The following is a 19,136-nucleotide window of genomic DNA, read 5'->3' on the forward strand; positions in this document are numbered from 1 at the left end:
AAGCACGGGGAGAACATACAAACTCCGCACAGGAAGTCTGGAGCTGGATTTGAACACACGCAGGAGGTTCCCATGACATGAACTGTGCCGCACAAGCGCTAACCACTGCGCCGCTGTGCTGCCCAATTATTTATATATATATATATATATATATATATATATACAGGGTTGGGTAGGGTTCCTTTAACTTGATTACTTTCAATTACATTTGGATTACTCCAATACCAAATATGCTAATAAAAGACAAAAGAAACTAAATATGAATACAATTACCGTATTTTCCGCACTATAAGGCGCACCTAAAAGCCTTTATTTTTTTCAAAAGCTGACCATGCGCCTTATAATACAGTGCGCCTTATTCATGGATCAATATTAAATCGCAAAGTTTTCCAACTAACTTGCACCCGCCGACTAGATTTTCCCCCGAACGCCAAGTAGTCCGCAGTGGATGCTGGGATTTATTTACCGGCGTTTCATTGGCTAACCAATGTGTCAATCATCATTTGAATCGATCACTATTGGCTTAAGTTATTCGGAGGTCAAGGGGCGGATCCTTTTTATCATTTACAGGCTGGCATTGGCTTAAACGGCAAAACAAAGCCTGCAATTGGCCGAAAAAGATGAATGTGTATAGCACGTGGATGACGGCATAGAGAAAGCATTATTTTCTATTCTGTATTTGTAAATATTTTATTCTCCTGGATTTACTACCCTCACGGATATAAGAGGACATTGGCTGCACATTATTATGAACACAACGGCTTCGGTGAGCTACTCCGGGTTTTATATTGTCCCTGTATCTTGTTTCAGACTGAACTCGATGTTTCTGTGATAAGCGGTGCAGATAATGGATGGAATGGAGTGTCTATTTTTAAATTAAACTCAATTCCAAGTGTTTATTGTCATATGCACAGTAAAGTTGCGAGCGAAAAAGAAAATAGAAACTAAGGAATGGTTGGAATTTCTTGAATCCCAAGACTTTAACCTTCCGAATGATGGAACGATGCATTTGAGTGACATCGTACGGACACCGCATCCGCACGTGTTCTCGACACGTATTTGAGTCTTTGCAAGCTTTCGGAATGTTAAGGGGGTAATAAGTTTGAGGGAATTATCTGACTGTTTTGTCGACGTTCCCATTGTAGCACCTTATAATCCGGTGCGTCTTATGTAAGTCAAAAATAGGACCAAAAAATATTTTTTCGGGGTGCGCCCTATAACCCGGTGCGCCTTATAGTGCGGAAAATACGGTACTAAATTTTGTGAAGGCTTGGGGAGTAACAATGCATGGAACGGCAAAAATGATGTTGTCAAGCTGTTTGGATTTATTTTCATTTTGTTTCTGTCGCATTTTATGTTAGTTTTGCCGGAGATCAAAGAGATCAAAGCCAGGAGAGAAAGCTTACCACGTGTTGTGAGTGATCATTTTATTCATATTTAGTTTATTTTGTCTTTTATTAGCATATTTGGTATTGGAGTCATCCAAAAGTAATTGAAAGTAATCCAGTTAAAGTAACCCTACCCAACCAATATGTACTCACTAGTTTTGAAAATTAAAAAAGTACTGATGGGGCAAATGCAACTCTGCGTAACTAGTGCAAATTCTCATTTTTGTCAAAGAGCACATTCTCACTGCTGCAGGGAGACAGAACAATAATCCACACCCAACCCACTCCATAAAAACAATAAAATATAAAATAAAAACTGAACTAAATCACAAGGCACAAGTTCTCAACACCAGCAAACTAACGATCTGCTGTGTTTTGAACGCTGGTCCTTGTCCGTGGTGACCGCAGCAACCTCCTCTGCTGAATATTAAGTGAGAGTGCCTAAGCTAGCTGCTACCGATGCATCAAGGCACACAGTGTGCTGTAATGACAGAGTCTGCTATCTAATTAGAAGGCGTCTCCATTGAGCAATGATCTTGTAGAAGGTGCAAACTGTAAACAGACATGGTTAGCGTTACTTACATAAAGCCACTGTGCTGTATGCACACTGCCTACGGCATGTTTACAAGAGGGTCAAACGATCAATTTAGGGCTAAACTAAGCAAAAGTGAAATGTGTATTGTTGCACAATAAAGCTATAGGTGATGGTAACACATGGTTGCTAATTCTATACATTTATTACCATTCATTGGGCAGCAGACTTTGCAGGGAAGGCTTCCCTATTCCAAACAACTTCGTCAAGCTCTTTAGGTGGGATCCAAAGGAATTCACACCAGTGCCCAAGACACCTTGTGCCGATAGGATATGTTTGAAACACCTTAGTGAGGAAGTGGCCTGGATGAATCCTCTCCTTTCCGGTGGGACATGTGTAACAGAGTTGAAATTCGATTGTTTTGAATGTTTTTTTGAATTTTCATAAAATCTGTGTTTTTGTTGTATTACTGTTAATATTCTGGTACCTCATTCAGTTGTTAAGTCATGGGCGTCTGCGGCTGTCTTTTTCGTTTGGCATTTTATGGGCTTCAGCGCTTGCCGTAGCTTTAGTGAATTTGTAAGTGCTGAAGGTAAGATGTGCCCAATATCAGTTGGATAAAAAAAAGCATATTTTGCTAGACATATGAGCTGCTTTCACAAATTATTTTTGTATATAAAGATACATAAGTTGTGCTAAATGATGTATATTAAAAAAGCACTAAATAAGAAGTAAAGCAATACAGCTTGAAACGATGATGTTTTGATGCAAACACGCCACGAGGTGCGGCCTGTTGAGTGATGACCCGTTTTTTGTATCTTTAATATTTTAGATAATTGCAGTCGTGAACAGATGCCCCTGACTTTTGTATTGTTTTGTTTACTGAATGCAGGTACGTGGGAAAGTTATGTTCATTGTTATTATGGAAGTTTCATTATTAATGTGCTCGCATGTTGTCTGCTTGCCGTAGCTTGAGTGAATTTGTAAGCGCTGAAGATAATTGCAGTCGTGAACAGATGCCCCTGACTTTTGTATTGTTTTGTTTACTGAATGCAGGTAATAAACCCAGAGACTGTGAAACCTTGTGTCGTGCATGAAAGAGGGTCGCTACACATGTCTGTAACATCTCAACAGGGATATCTCCCACATGAATTCAAACCAGCTACCCATGCCACCTCTTGCATGTGGGACATGCCTGGAACACCTCACCAGGGAGGCATTCAAGAATAATCCAAACAAGAACCCCCAGTCGCCTCAAATGAAGGAACTGCCGCTAAACTCTAGGCTCCTCCCTGGATGCTGGGTGTTCTGTGATTGGCCAGTTAAAGTATGTCTCAAGACAAAAATGTTTATTGTATTCTTTGGTCGGAGGTTTGCATCCTGATGCTATTGAGTCTTATTGAGGTCTTTAGTGATGCCCTTGTGGCTCTCAAGCTTTTTCTGGAATGTATACAAATGGAAAAATATAGAAGAGAGAAATATATATACATATACATATATAAATCATATTTGTGATGTTTTTGCTATAGGACAAATATGACCCAACCATTTTCCAATGCTCTCAAAATATCAAAATACATACGAAATGATTAACTTTTATGCATTTGTTTGTATATTTTTGTTTAGTTGTGGGTCTGTTATGGCACTTTCAAAATTTTGGGTTGCTGACCCCTATCTTTTGTCATTTGTTTTGCCCAATACAGTATGTACTCCAAAACCTTTTACTATGAGAGTGTGAATGGAGCCATTTAGGCCCAGGTACTTCACACTACTTAATCAAAGACGGCTGATGGACATACAAAAACACATAACAGCCGCCTTCCAACCGGGATCAGTCTTGACAATGGTCCTAAAGCCATTATAATGGTGCCATATGCTCCCAAGACGATCTCTAGTTACAGAGTGTAGTGGTCGATTGCTGTGCCAGCTGGCTGCCAAAATAGTTGGATGCATTTTTAGGCTGCTACACACCACAGTGCCAGATATCAAATTAAAAAGAGACTATGCCAAAAATGAGAATATGCTGGAAAAAAAATGAGCATCTGCTGGCAGTATTTGTAAGTACTGGTGGACTTAAGTCGAGGAGGTCGTTAGTTGGGTGTTAGCTGGTGGACATAATTCCCCAAAAATACCTGAGTGGAGGTGCTGTTGAGCTTCTGCAAACCGTTCTCCAGTCGCTCCATTTTTCCACTTAGGTCTTTGCTCCTCTGGCCCAGCAGACATTGATAGAGTTTGATTTGCTCCAAGAAGGACTTGGGCGTGGTGTAGTTCCAGCGTCGCTCGTTGGCCAGGAACTCCTTGGAGGCCAGATTGACGCTGGCGTGGACGTGTGCCATGAATTTGCTGACTGACTCTTTCAGTCCTATCTGTGGCAGGACGGACACAGGAACCCGAAGATAGCAACGCGTTCTAAGGAAAAATGAAATACACCTACTTACTTGGATGGTGTCTACCCCCTGCAGGAACCGGAGGCTGACAGACTCCAACGCCTCCCGAGGCCATTCGTGGAACCAGTCGATGGCGGTGCAGTTGACCACGGCGGGGAACTTCCTGCCTCGCATGCGAAGTTTACTGCCCACCGGGGAGAAACACAGGGCCACCTAGCAATCACAAACACAGGCCGTGATCAAGAACTTCAATCAATAGGAAAAAAGGGGGAGCAGAAACTATAAGTGGATGCATCATTAAGCGAACAATCCCCCAGCAGGCTGGCCGAGAACAAGATTGTGCCGGGTTTTTGGCTACGTTAGAGTGACAGGAGGCATACAGCTGTCCCCACCATTACCATCATGCTCCAAAAATAAACAGACGCGAGGTAAAGGCCGGAGTTTTTTGTCGACTCATTTTCGGTGGTCGACTTACATTTACTAAAAATCTTAGAATAGTGCTGACCAGAAACGTGCCGTGAGGTCCTTGTCTAGCTAGGTACAGTCAAATAACAAATAATGAATCTACATCCTATTCATCATTAGATCGGCAGTGCAAGGAAGAATTATATAAACTGTGGCAAAGAAAAATAAACATTTTGTTGACTTTCCTTAATTTATAAATAAAGTATATGTACTGTTCCTTTTGAATAAAAGTATCAACAGATATGTCATCGTCCATTATGAAAAACAAAGTATATGTACCAAGAACAAAGAACTGGTTGGCTTGACTTGCTGATAGCTTGCTTACAGTGTTATTGTTACTGTACAGTGACTTGTTTACCTGACTGCCCATTCTGCACATCTGGTTAGCTGCTCCTCTTGCACTCTTTGCACTAATGTAAAATACTATACATAGCTATAATTATTTAGTATATTATTAGTACTTCAATACTCCAACTCAATACAACATTTTATTTAAATCTGTACATTCAAGGAAACTGTGCGGGTGAGATGTTTCGACATTTCGTTCTGTATACACGTGTACTAGAATGACAATAAAGTATATCCGAATCTATTACTAACACTAATTCTATTTGGGGCTGAGGTATGCACCATATTAGAATCATTGGTCTGACTATCGCCCTCTGCCAGGAGGCAAAAGAACTGTGTGCCTCATTTTGCATCGACAGACAATTTGCACAGTAGAACATTACCTCCTTATTGTATTAAAAATATTTACAATATAATGTGAGATTTCTGCAGTTTTGAAAAAAGAAAATCCAAAAATGTGGTATTTAAATGAGACAGAACTTTAAAACTGAATAAATGAAATGATTTTCTCATTTTTCGTGGTTAAAATGGACCAGAACCCCCAACAATATGCCTCCTCTGACTGCACCTTACTGGTGATACTTTTTTTATTTTAGCTGATATCCAATACAGTCGAACCTATACATACAAACTGCTATTATTATGAGAAAGTCAAGGTACAAGATGTCTTTGGAGCAAAAAATATGCCTGGCATACTAGATAAAATCCAAGGATGTTCAGACGCTACCACTGGAGGGATGACTACCCCAGTTAAGACACACAGACCAGGTACTTACTGTACGTTCCATTTTCATTTTTTTTTTTTCATTTTACTCATCTCTTTTTTTGTGGTATTTTTATAACCCTAGCCATGAGTTATGGAAATATGTTTTCTGAGAAAAAGAATAAAGGACTTCTCTTCCTCACACCACCTCCACCTAGCATACACCTCCGTAAGCAACTGCTGACTTCCTTCATAGTAAGTGCTCACATCTTATTTCATTGATATCTAATTTATTCTATTACTGGTTTTGTATGGTGAACTACTATTTGAATGAGTTTTGAGTGATCAGGAATATGTGTTTTATAGTCATATAGGCCGGAAATTGATCAGTTGGTGTTCAGTTATGGCGCAGTGGTTAGCACGTGTGCGGCACAGTTCTAAGGTCTTGGGAACCTCCTGTGTGGGTTCAAATTCAGCTACCGGACTTCCTGTGCGGAGTTTGTATGTTCTCCCCGTGCTTGCGTGAGTTTCCTCCGGGCACTCCGGTTTCCTCCCACATTCCAAAGACATGCATTTCAGGTAGATTGGCCGGTCCAAATTGTCCCTAGGGCGAGCGAGTTGTCTGTCCCTGTGTGCCCTGCGATCGGCTGGCAACCAGTTCAGGGTGTCCCCTGCCCACTGCCCGATGATTGCTGGGATGGCTCCAGCACCCCCGTGACCCTACTGAGGATAAGCGGTGCAGCTAATGAGATGAGGTGTTTTATTGAAAAATTAGTTTAAATTAATATTTTTACAATTATTTACAATTTTTTTACTTAATCCTGATGTTGTGTTAGAGTCTTCAGTGAAGATTATAGAATTTAACAACTGATGTGTGTCAGGGGCCATAAATCAAAATACAATGGAAATATATGGTTATTTCTTATGAGGAAAATGTGTTTGAGATACAAGGAATTCTAGTAACGAGCTCAATCTGGGAATTAATAATCTCGTTTGTAGAGGGGCCACGGTATTCAAATGTGATAAACATTTCTCATTCTCATCCAAAAACAAACTAAAAACGATTTAGATGCATTACGAGTAAAACTTTTGAAAATCATAACTTCACAAAACCAATTCTTGTTTTGCCGTTCATAGCAACTAGCAGTATCCATACATTACTTGTTTATGCAAAGAGTGGCGTCGCCCTGTTTTCTCGCTGGCCGCAAATGAGAGTCCCCCGCATGATCGTTACCGATCCGTTCTTGACAAGTGGGATTGCCTCGCTCATTTATTCGTTTCTCCGCCTTGGGAGCAAGATAGCGAGCTGGGTGGTAATACCGACAGAATCAGCAAGACTCCCCCTCCTCACTATCCTTCACTCCCCCTCCAGAATATTGCCAAGATCCCAAGGGGGAACAAAACGATTTTGTGAAATCATCTCCAGCTAAACTGCAGCTTTCTCCGCAGTCACGCGGGCGATTTATAACAAAGAATGCCGACGATGAGAGCTTTTTGAAAGATCGTTACGGGGGAAATTATCCTGGGGGAGCTCTATCTTCAAGCCAGACGTTTACTTAACCATCAAAATGTTTTGTTTTTGTTTTTATTCCTCGAGCGCAAATGAGGTGCGGGGTGAGATTCAGCTGTATCAGAAGGAGGCGCCGATCAAACGGAGGTTCAGGTTCTGAGAGACAAATTAACAGCAAACTCCCCCTACGCCGCCTTCCCCAAGGGGAGCCGCTAAAGAACAACTTTCTCCGGATCATTAAGTCTCGAAATCCGCAGTCGAGGAACAGGCGGCTCTTTGTACGGCATGCGGTCTGACGAGTTCACCTTGAGCCGTGTGCGAACCCGATCGATGAAGAACTTCCAGCAGTTTTCTTTCGTGTCCATCAATCCCGAGCGACGTGCCTCTGCCCTCACGCCAGCCACGATGTTGTCCACCTCGTCGTCCGGGAAAAGGTCAGGGATTTCGCCTTTTGAGAACAGAGGCAGAGTAAGGAAAATGGAACTTGAGTCGTTCAGTGCCATGGACGGCTATATACGTCCAAAATGGGAAAACATAAAACACTTCAAAAAGTATTCGCCTCTTAACGTGATTTCTGTGTTTTTTGCATATGCATCAGCCACAAAGGTTTTAGATAATCAAACCAATTTTAGTATTGCACAGAGACATACCAAGTGAATACAAAATGCACTTTTGAAATGTTGATTGCATTTATAAGGCACAAAAAAATCCAAACCTATCCGGCCCCTTTGTGAACTAGTAATTGCCCCTTCAACCTAATGGTAAGTTGGGCCACCTCTGGCAGCAATAACAGAAATCAAATGTGTACAATAATTAGTAATGAGTCTTTGAAAACACTGTGGAGGACTTTTGGCCCATTCTTCTTTGCAAAATCTGCCCAAAATGGAGGGTTTTCTAGCATGAACTGTCCTTTTAATCCGAGCATCACTTTGGCTACTCCAGAACTGTCATTTTGTTTTTGTGAGCCATTCAGAGGTGGAGTTGCTGCTCTGTTCTGGTTCGTTGTCCAGCTGCATTATCCAAGAGTGGTTGAGTTTGAGGCCACGGACTGACCCTCAGGATCTTCTGGTAAACACCAGAAATAATTTATCCACCAACCACTGAAAATTGTCCAGATCTTACGGCAGCAAAGCAGACCCAGACCATCACACTGCCACCATTATGCTTTACTGTTGATATTTTTTTCAAATGCTGTGCTATTTTTGCCCCAGATGTATTTAGACTCCTCATCTTCTCAATTTTTAAGCTCATCATTCCACAAAATGTTTCTCTAAAAGTCTTGAGGATAATCAAGATGCTTTTTGGCAAACAGGAGACGACTCTTAGTGTTATTTTGTGACAGCAGTGGTTTTCACCAAGGATCTCTACCATGGATAGCGTGTTTGTCCAGTGTCTTTCTCATGGTAGAGTCATGAACAGTAAATGGCCTCAGGACCGGGACAACTTACTGTGCTTGACAGAATAATGAATTCTGGTGATTGCCAGAAGATCCTGAAGGAGAGCAGCCTTCAGTGTGTGCTCTAATACTCAAGCACTGTTGGATTCAGCAGCAGTAGGACTCAGAAACGTGCCATTCACATCCGTTAAGTTCAGGGGGAAATTATATTTCCATAGCACTGTATATGTAAATTTATATAGTTTTTTTGAGCCTTAATAAATGGAATCAACATTTCAAAACCGCATTTAAATTGTGTTTAAATTGGTTGTGTGTGTGATATTCAAAACAATTTGATAATCTGAAACCTTTGTGAGAGATAAATATGCAAGGGAGCAAATACGTTTTGATGGCACAGTATATGTCAATATACTTATTAAATGAAAAAGTAATCCTTCAAGTAATCCTTATTTTAACTAAATGTACCTGAAATTTGATCATGTCCTTTTTTTCTATAACTGTAACAATCAAAATGTGTTGTATCCTAATTATGTAGCATGGTTACATATATTCCGTTACTCTTCAACCCTGCTGATTGCCGCCAACGAGATGTTGTGTACAGAGCTTGATCAACATCCCAAAATTGACATTCTGTCTGTGACCTGATCGAAACCTCGCCGGCCTGCAGAGTGCTGCAGAGAGTAATTAGCAAATCCTGCCGTTACCCGATGCCAACAGATCGTTGACCAGAACCAGAAAGCGCTCGTCCGCCACTTGGGCGTCAGTCATGAGAAGCACTGTGCCGATATTCTTCACACCAGCTTTGATGTAAAGCGATGCCAGGTCAGTCTGGGTGAAAGAAACACACACAGTGGATTAGTGACACCTAATGAGATCTCGTCTGTGTTTGTAGTCCCACATATAAAAAGTAACACAATTAATTTTCCTCTGTAACAGATACTGTAACTCGTTATCGATAAAGTTTTGTAACTCAACTTTCATTTCAACATGGTGCAATACTCTATGTTTTAAAGGAGTGGGAAGACACCAAGATATCCAATCATATTTCACAGGCAGTCAGGTAGGTTACCCTAGATGTGAAGATTGCCAAAACAAAGCAGACTAGGCAATTTTAGTTTTAGTTTTTCTAGCAAAAAAACAGCAAGAGGATGACTGAACAGCTGATTTTCAACTTCCTGTCTCCAGTTTTCTTTCGCTTCTGGATTATTTTCAACTTTAGGTTAATATTTTTTCCAAAAACAAATACTGTACGCGGACAATTATTTATTTGCGTTTCTGTACCCCCGTTTTAGTTTCCAATCCATCAGGATTGACTCAGTCTTATACCTTGGGTTTCCCGTTCTTATGAGCTCTTGATCTTGCCAAATCGGGAAATATCACCCATGTTTGGTTTTGCGTCTCGACGCAGGTGACCTTTACCATTCTAGTTTCGTTCTTATATTGTATTTTTCTATTTTGTTGTTGGTCTCTGGGCCTTTTTTCTGCTGTTATACCCCTCAATTTGTATTTAGAAAAATTGTCAAATAAACCTCTACTTCAAATTCGTTTTACTTTTCCCACTATGGTAGGTTTCCTGCTTAGAAGTTCTTGTTCAAGGTTGAAACTGGTTATGTTATTGTTGCCATGCAGTCCAGTGGTCATATCAAAGACCACACAGTTTCCTTGTTTTCTTTCTCTCAGTGATGCCATTTGCAGCTTTACCTGTGTAAATCAGTAAACTCCAAAAACAGTTGGTTTAGGAATAAAAGGCAGCCCAGATTTCAATGCCATACTCCCCTGGCTTACTTTCATCTGAAAGGTCTGACATGGCATTGTTGCCTGGATGAAATACTTACCAGATCTCTATTAAAATAACTTTACATGTCTTGACAATTTTAAGTTCCATGCAGATATAATGGAAACATTTCCTAAAGCTCACATCAGTGGAAGAGGGGCCAGCAATCACTGTGTTGACTGACAGTCCACTTATGATTAGAGTTTTGGCAGCAGTTAGTGTTTTATATTCTTATTTTTATAGCCAGGTCCCAACAGACTCTAACAATACAAATGTAACAAATTCATTTAGAGCAGGGGTCTAAAACTCATATCCCCGGGGAGAAATGTGGCCCCCAGGGTTATAGTTGGGGGCCCCCGCGTTAGTATTAAAGTTAATAAACAATGTGTATTATATTCCCACTAGATGTCGCTGCATTCTGTAGTGCCGCCAAAAACAAGTGCTAAAAGCAAAATGAAAGAAGACAAAATATGGAGATTAAAGGTGACCACAATTACTTTTGAAAAGAAGAGAAATAACATACAAAATCAATAAAAAAAAAAAAAAAATGACAGATAAGAAAAGAGAAAACAAAAAGAAATAATACAACTAAAAAAAAAAAAAAAAAAAAAAACATGTAAGAAAAAACGAAAAGAAAAAAATGGTCGAAAATTATTTGTTTTTGTTTTTGTCAATTTTCTGTTTAGGTATTTTCTTTTTTCTATCTTCTTTGCACTTTTTTGGGGGGGGCTTTCTTTTCGCCCACTTTTCTTTCTATTCCCTTTTTCCCTTTTCGCCTTTTTTATTATTCATTCTTCCCTATTTTTTATTCCTTTTTAAAAAAATATATATATTTTCCCTTCTGTTTGTCTTCCCTTGAGAAAGGCTAAAAAAAAAAATCGGAAATTTTTGGTTGCACTACATATTACAGCGACATCTAGTTTACAAAAATAAAACACCGTCACTTTAGGAATAGCAGAATATTTTTATCAGTCCTGTTATTGAGGAAAAGCGGATTTGGCCCCTTCTTACCCAGATACTAGCTTCAGTGGCCCTCAATTCCATTAAGTTTGATACCCCTGATGTAGGGTACTTTATAAAGAAGCAAAAATATTGAAATCGACATTCTTAACAAAGAATTCCCGATGCATTAAACAAATTTACTGTTTGTGTATATTGTACGCATTTAAAATCAAAAACGGGCCGGGGGCGTCCTTAACACAAGAGCAGGATTCCAGCAAACATGCAAACAAGGCGAACGTGCATGACGTGTAAATGACGGCAACGGTGACTCGAATGGGCTTACTTTGAGGTCGGCAATCCCGTAACCCTTCCTCAAGGTGATCTGGAAAACCTCCAGATTGGAGATGAAGGCGGCCAACCGGGTCAGGCTCTGCTTGCCGCTCCCGCCCACTCCGACCAGCAGCGCATTGCCCCGTGGAGACTCCAGAATTCGATTTATGCGGCAGCTGCCGTCGGACGGGTGCAAGCCGGAGATAAAAACCAAAGAAGGGAGCAATCAAAGACACGCTTTGCGCCGTTCCGGCGTTCTGTCTGCCCCCGTCGCTTTGTTCCCTTCACTTTTAAGCCTAATTTTACAAAATATTGAACTTTTTTGCAAGAGTCCCAATTTTTGAACTTCTATCGTGACCAGAAGACCTGGTTTTATAATTGGGAGGGTTGGGATTTTGAACTGTGTGTCTCAATTAGTTCAACATTACCAACAGATACTTATCGCTAACAGTAATATGGAGTTGGCAGACATTATGGGTGAGCACTGTAAGAATACAGTGATACCTCGGTACTTTTAGAATAGGACACATTGTGAACACTTGTATGCGATGAGATAAGACGTGGTACTCCAGGGTAAACGTAGTCAGGTTTATTTGTATAGCCCAGGGGTCGGGAACCTATGGATCGCGAGCCAGATATGGCTCTTTCTATGAGTACCTGTGGCTCAGAGACAAATTTGATTGCATGCAAATTCTCTCCATCTCGTTCAAAACACGACCTATTAATCCTATTCAGATACACACAAGGCCAAACCAAAGCTGAATTTCGATGCAGTACTTCGCAGAATATATAGGGCACGTTTTTCACTACAATTTACAGACAAGGTGTCACCCCCACGAAAAAAAAAAAATGTTTTGGTTGTACAACGCTAAAGAATCCTTTATATAAAAGCTCACTATATAATCTGTTTTCAGTGTTCAGATACCTTATGATGAATCCACAGAACAAACTGTGAATACACCAAAACACCGTAAGAGAATTTAAAGTTATTTGATTGGATGAGTGGGAGGGATGGGTGGAGCTATGCAAAAAGTGCAAGCACTCCCTCCCATCTCTCGCCCTACGCCGTCTGCGCTAAAGGTAAGCACATCAGGATCCCTGTTTGCAGAATGTTGTGACGTTTTTACAAAATAACTGCTTGCATCTGGTTTTGAAACCAATATGTATGAAAAAAAACGGTCAAATGAGTTTAAGCGATCTTGAGTAATTGCAAGAAAGAGACAAGTTTAAAGTGGTATGGTTGTTGATTTTGGGACACGGGCTCTGGCATTATTCTCTATTCATAATTTTTATCAAATCATCAAAAATAAATGTGCTGAAGACTAAGCTTTTGTTTGGGGCGCGGGTTTAGCAATTTGGTAAATTTGTCTCATAATTTATGGTGTGGCTCTTTCCCAAAATAAAATTAATATCTTTTGCTTGTATGGCTCTTGTATGGCTCTTTGAGTCAAAAAGGTTCCCGACCCCCTGACTATTACATCACAAAGAGTCTCAAAGGGCTGCAGAGACCACAGATTATTGCAAAACACAGACTATGATGACGCCATCCCCTGATCTAAAACCTACATGAGGGCAAGGAAAAACTCAAAAACCTCAACATGAGGAAAATGAAGAAACCTTGAGAAGGGACCAGGATGACCAGGCTGCAATGGGTGTAGTAAAGACATTAATAAACTATATGTACGGAAAAGAGAAACATAAGATATAAGGCTGTCAGAATGAAAAGGCGGAAATATTTAGTGCTAATACTTAGTGCCGAGAGACCAGTTATAATAAAAGTGCAACGAAAGAATAGAGCGGAATAATGTGGTTTCGAAATAAATTGTCAGTCCAACAGCATGTGTTAAGAATTGATTTAGTGTGTTTATCTCCTTTTTACTGACAATAATAAAAGGGTCCCAAGAGAGTTAGTGATAAGGGGAAGAAAAATCCGAAAACAATGATCAACAAGGAAATAATAATGAAATATGAGAATGGTGTCTGGCGTGGAAACGCTGCTTAAAGGTACAGGAAATTGATTAAAATTGTTTTAGAATTGTATTTGGTCTTTGTTTTCTCCACGTTTAGATAATTATTGTTGATTAGGTAAACATGTATTGTATTTAAAATTGCTTGGGTTTTTGATTCATTAATATATTAAGTATTTAAGAATGTGCAGGAACCAATTAAAACAAATATCATTGCTTTCTATGGAAAACAAGATTCAGTGTTCAAACGATTCAGGTTTCTAATACTGATCCTGAACATTTCATAGCTAAGTATTAGATCTTGAGCTCAAAAACTTAAAGCAGTAGATCATTATTAACACTATTATTTTCTGACAGTCCAGGCCTGGATATTTTGCATGTTTCGGCTAATGCACCCATGGTTTTGGTGGATAGCAAGGCCGTAAATGTTAGAAGGAAGTCCGACTTTTCACTTATTCAGACTGTAAATAGTCTATGTGAGATGGTTCGAGTTTGTCCTTTCATATTCAGATTACTCACTCATGCATCCCAAATAAATATTACAAAAATGGATTATTGGGATTGTTACGAAAACCCGAATTCTGATCTTTGAGGCCATAACTGCTTTCGGATTTCATGTTTGAAAATAAATGTTAAGAATCATGCAATCTTCAGAGTCAATTTGTCATTGATTAGTTTATTCTGCTTGTTTCTGTTTCAAATATTGGACACCTGCAAAGAAGATTGCATAGGATGCCGGTTCGTTACTTTGACTAGTATTCCTCCTTGTTGTTTGATATTTTGACTATGGTGCACTGTTTATATCATTGTCCTTATCGGCCTATAATTATGCTGTGTTTTAATTTTAACACCCTTCAGGGTAAAGGTAAGATCTTTAGCCCGGGTCTGGCCCCGGACCTAACCCAAACCTCGGGCCTAAAATGTCAATCATTAAGTCTGGCCAGTTAGGCTCCTCTCTCACCAATTTTGTTTCATTTGTTTTCCTTCGTTGAAGATTTTCACAGCATGCACTTACTTTACTCAAGTAATCATTAAGATAAAGAAAATGCCTACCAAACTGTTAGTTTAACTCTAAATCACCAAATCCAAACACATTTTCCTCCTCAGTGTTGGGGTAAAAGACGCCACGCTTCCTCTTTCCACCTCCCTCACGTCAGACGTCATTTCGGCTTCTGGCTTACAGGTTTTACAGCCAAATATTTCACTATTGGCAGCTTGTAATCTGCAGAATTTGATTTTTTTTTTTTGTGCCTTTTTGTTCAGCGTTACTTTCGTTCATTTATTTAGGCACTGCACCTGCATTGCACACTTGATTTGAGGGACTCACCCCCAAGTAAACCCCAAACTGCGTAGATCAGCCGAAATGCAGGGTTTGGCACTGAAGAATGCATGGCCGGAGTAGAGCTTTGTCTTAACTATGGCCAGCAAATTAAAGCTTTGGGTTTATCTTGGGCTCGTTTATCAAATCAAGTTAATCCTTCGGGTTTGGGCAGGTTCGGGTTTATATACCCGAGACCCAGGTCCGGTCGGGCTGCTTCTTTTAGGCCCGAGCTTACCTTTACTTCAGGTTCACTCTGCTTTTTTTAACTGAGAAGATACAATTAAAAAAGGAAGGGCTTGGGGAAGAATTTTAGAACATATTTGAAGATTTTCTCCAGTAAAGTATTAAATTAAAAACAGAAACAAGTAGAATAAACGTATCAGTCGCCAATTGTGATTAACGGGCACATTGACAGTCAGTGCCAAATTCTACAGAGCGCCAATGTAGTCGGCGTTTTCTTTTTCGTCAGGAAATAACTTGTGACAGTACCGTGTCTGCTTTTGACAGTCGATCAAATAACGCGGCCGCATTTGTCTTTAAACACCTGCAAAGCCAGTCCATCTTCTTGACAGACAATTGCCAACGTGACAGAAACACTTTATACTTCTTTTTTGTGTGTGCGTGTCCCCAGGGTGAAACAAATCCCACTCACATATGAGCCATGGCATCCTCAAAGAGGACCAGGTTGAGTGTAGAGTTGACCTCATTGTAGCTATCCAGCACTTCCAGCAGGGTTTTGTTGAGACTGCTCCAGGATTCCACCGCCGCATACCGAGATTCCCCGAGGCCATGGGCAAAGTGGCAGTAGAGGTTCATCTTCCGGGTCTTTTCCAGGCTGTCCTCCATTCCCTTGTGTGATTCACAGGAACCTTGTCAGCATAACATTAACGGTAAGCTTAAACATTTTGGACAGGGGCCAGTAGGGGACTTAGTTCATTTTCACTTCAGCGGCCAGTGGAATATTTCACTGGGGAGATTCTGGTTTTGTTTTCCAGTACTGGCGTGGTGCTTCTGATTCAAATATGGATTGGGTGCAGTTTTCCCTGTAATTTTCCCCGGGTCTGAGCGTTCACACAAAGTCGGTGAGCAACGCTTGAAACAACAGTGAGCAACAGCAATCCCAAGTGTGGCAACTAAGTCATTATCAAACATGTCCAAAACTTGACATCACTTTACATTTTGCTGAGTTTCCGGCAATGCAAAAATTGTTTTCACTTTTGAATGAAATGACTAATGTATTATTGCAACGGTTGTACGGCCTATAAACGTCATTTGTTTTTACAACAATTATTTCACAAGATTTCCATTTCATTTTTTACCTAGTATCTTTTGTCACATAATACTAACATTTTTGTGGGCTTATTTAGTCTGTTGCAAAATACACAACTGTATTTAATCACATTTTTTTGGAAATAATTGGAAATTATTTGAACGCAACACAAACTTTTTCTTCTTTTTCCTCTGTTTTTTTCTACTTTTTTTAATCCCTTTTAAAAAAATCTCATTGTGTTTATTTTAATCCTAGCAGTTACTTTTTTCTTTTTGTTCTCTATTTACTTTTTTTTACTTTTTTTATTTATTTTCTTTTTTTCTGGCTTTTTTCTGAATTTTTCCTTCTTTTTTCTCTTCCTTGTATTTCTTTTTTTCTCAGCTTTTTACTACTTTTTCATTTTGGTATTTTTTTTCTTTTCTGTTCTATTCCACCTTCCTTTAAGTCATTTTGTGCATAATTCTACACAATATTTGGTCACATAGGGATGAAAGAAGCAAAAACAACCTGAAGAGCCGAGCCGAAGAAGCTGGTTCTCGAAAAACTCTAGAAACTCACACACGCATCTTAGAGGGAACATTGTGCTGGATGGATTATCTTGTGCTGAGAATGGGCAGGCAGTGCGCGATTACGCACGCACGCAGTTTAGAGGAAACACTGATCGGGTGTTTCTAGAGCTTCGGATTAAATGCTGTGCACCAGGAGGGCCTTAATGACCACAGGAGTGCCAATTTATCACTATTAGGGACATTTTTAAAAAAATTCAAAAATATAAATTATTTGCAAAAAATGAAGGGTATATAAAGAAGTGTTGTCTAAACATTTACCTCTAGGAACTAGATATTGAAGGCCAATCTGATTTTATTTCACTATGAATGACTAATTGTGTTCTTTTTATTTGTAAAATGTGTTTTGCAATAGACAATACCTGCAGGAAAAAAACAAAACGTCTTGGACAGTACCTAGTAACGGAGAAGGAAATCTTGGAGTGGTTTGAAGCCCAGATACAAAATGGATATTAAGTCTCTCGGTTAAGTTGTCATTTGCACAGGCTAAGGGATATGACGGGTATACTGGTACCACAGATTGATGTACACGTTTTCTTTAATTCATTAATTTAATGAATTTAATTTTTTGGCTTTTTGTAGCAGTTTGTGTGGCTTCAATGTGAGTATATAGGGTTATTTGTAAATACAGAGCTACTATGGGGCGTCATTCATCGGGGATTAATGGAATTATTTTTTAAATGAAGTAACGAGTAACCGTCATGTATTACTGTTTGTTAGTAACCCGCCAAATACTGCTTATATAGCATGTTTCTGGGTGGGCAAATTATCTTCTCATAGATGCTTCAAAAGGTAGCTCTCTAGCTTCCAAAAATTCCCGAGCTCCACTGAATAAATTGTCTGCTTGTTATAAGAATTTCAAAAGAGGGAGCATGAAGTCATCAGCGTACTGACATTGCAAAGAGCTACTGCCTTTGAATTTTGCAGAACACCAATGGCAGCGTGACCCCGAGTTGTTTACGTCACGTCTTTTTGGAAAACAGCGGCAATCATATAGCAATTAATAATAAAGTATTTACTAATGTGAAGAGGGAAAAGGCAAATGAGGGCTGAGTCGCGAAAAATCTGAGCCCTATATTTGACAGCACCGGATGTCATTGCTGAATGTTGTGGCAACTGATGTACAAATATTGTCAGATTAGGTGTCTCAGATATTACTTAGATGTCATGATTACTGATTTGTATAGACTGTGCCCGCTCATTTGGCGCCAGGCGCTGAGGGCTATCTAATTGGTTCCCTGTCCTTTTTTAAGTCCCGTCCTGTCACTCTCCGGTTGTCAGTCCGTCAGCGAATCTCTGTTGTTAAAAGGCAAGCATTTTGACCCTGACTCCCGCCTGTCCCGTTTTTGCACCCGTTTTTCCACCCGTCCGTTTCTGATCTCCCTGTTTGTCTCCGGCTACGACCTGTTTTTGATCCCGACCACGTCTGCTCTCCCATCCCGGCTTACTACCCGTTTTTTATCCCGACCACGTTTTGCTCTCCTGTCCCGGCTATCGACCTGTTTTTCCGTCCTTGACACCGCAATCTCCCGCTACGTAAGATCCACTTCCGTATTCTGATCACGATCCGATTGCATGAGCGGCTTGCGTCCCGCGTCCAGCGTGCACCGTAACGTGGGTGCTGCCCTTCCTCTTTCTATCAATAAACTTGTGGTTAACGCGATGCATTTGGGTCCTGATTCCGTTCCGGTCGTGACAATAGAAGACTTGAGCTAAACTGCTAGGTTGCTCCGACATGTCCTTGCTTAGTGTCCTACTATCTAAAAGCACTATTGTACACATTATCCAATTTGAACTAGCTAAAACCTTGGGGTCTCACAAGGCTCCACAGATGTGCCATCAATCTTTCTGGCATCTACTAAATAGTTAAACAATAAAACACAGTCTCCTGGATCTTATTTGTAGTATAGCGAGCTTTTTAGATAAAAGAACCGGGCCGAGGTTCAGGCCGAACCTTACAGGAAGGAGCCGGGAACCGTGGCGAACGGAGGACAGAGAACCATTAAAATGCTTTCCAATTTGTTGGTCTTGACAGCGCAGACTCTGACAAGCAGAACCCCACAACACAAACGCCCCCGATTAATATTCTCCACAACGCTCCCCTCACTTTGGTATTATTTTCACTCCTCCCGTCTCCGGTCTGTGTTGTTGCTCATTGATGTCAAGGCCCAAATCGCAGAGCAGGTAGCCTAATGACCTAGCCTCCCCCCTCACCCCTCCCTCATCTTTCCTTCTAA

The 19,136-nt window shown here is 40.3% G+C and overlaps 1 protein-coding gene across 1 annotated transcript in view; it reads right to left on the reverse strand.

Moving 5' to 3' along the window:
- Positions 1–19,136, reverse strand: part of dnah9 (dynein, axonemal, heavy chain 9) — a 254,737-nt gene that overhangs the window by 123,032 nt on the left and 112,569 nt on the right. Inside the window, exons 49-54 of the mRNA XM_088323097.1 lie at positions 15,716–15,912; positions 11,789–11,951; positions 9,434–9,557; positions 7,639–7,781; positions 4,359–4,520; positions 4,053–4,286 (exon numbers count right to left, since the gene is read on the reverse strand). Of these exons, the coding sequence (XP_088179223.1) occupies positions 4,053–4,286; positions 4,359–4,520; positions 7,639–7,781; positions 9,434–9,557; positions 11,789–11,951; positions 15,716–15,912 (1,023 nt within the window). The remainder of the gene's footprint in view (positions 1–4,052; positions 4,287–4,358; positions 4,521–7,638; positions 7,782–9,433; positions 9,558–11,788; positions 11,952–15,715; positions 15,913–19,136) is intronic.

This window comes from Urocampus carinirostris, chromosome 19 (genome assembly GCF_059441175.1).
Source record: "Urocampus carinirostris isolate Australia breed hairy pipefish chromosome 19, RoL_Ucar_1.0, whole genome shotgun sequence".
NCBI classification, from domain to species: domain Eukaryota; kingdom Metazoa; phylum Chordata; class Actinopteri; order Syngnathiformes; family Syngnathidae; genus Urocampus; species Urocampus carinirostris.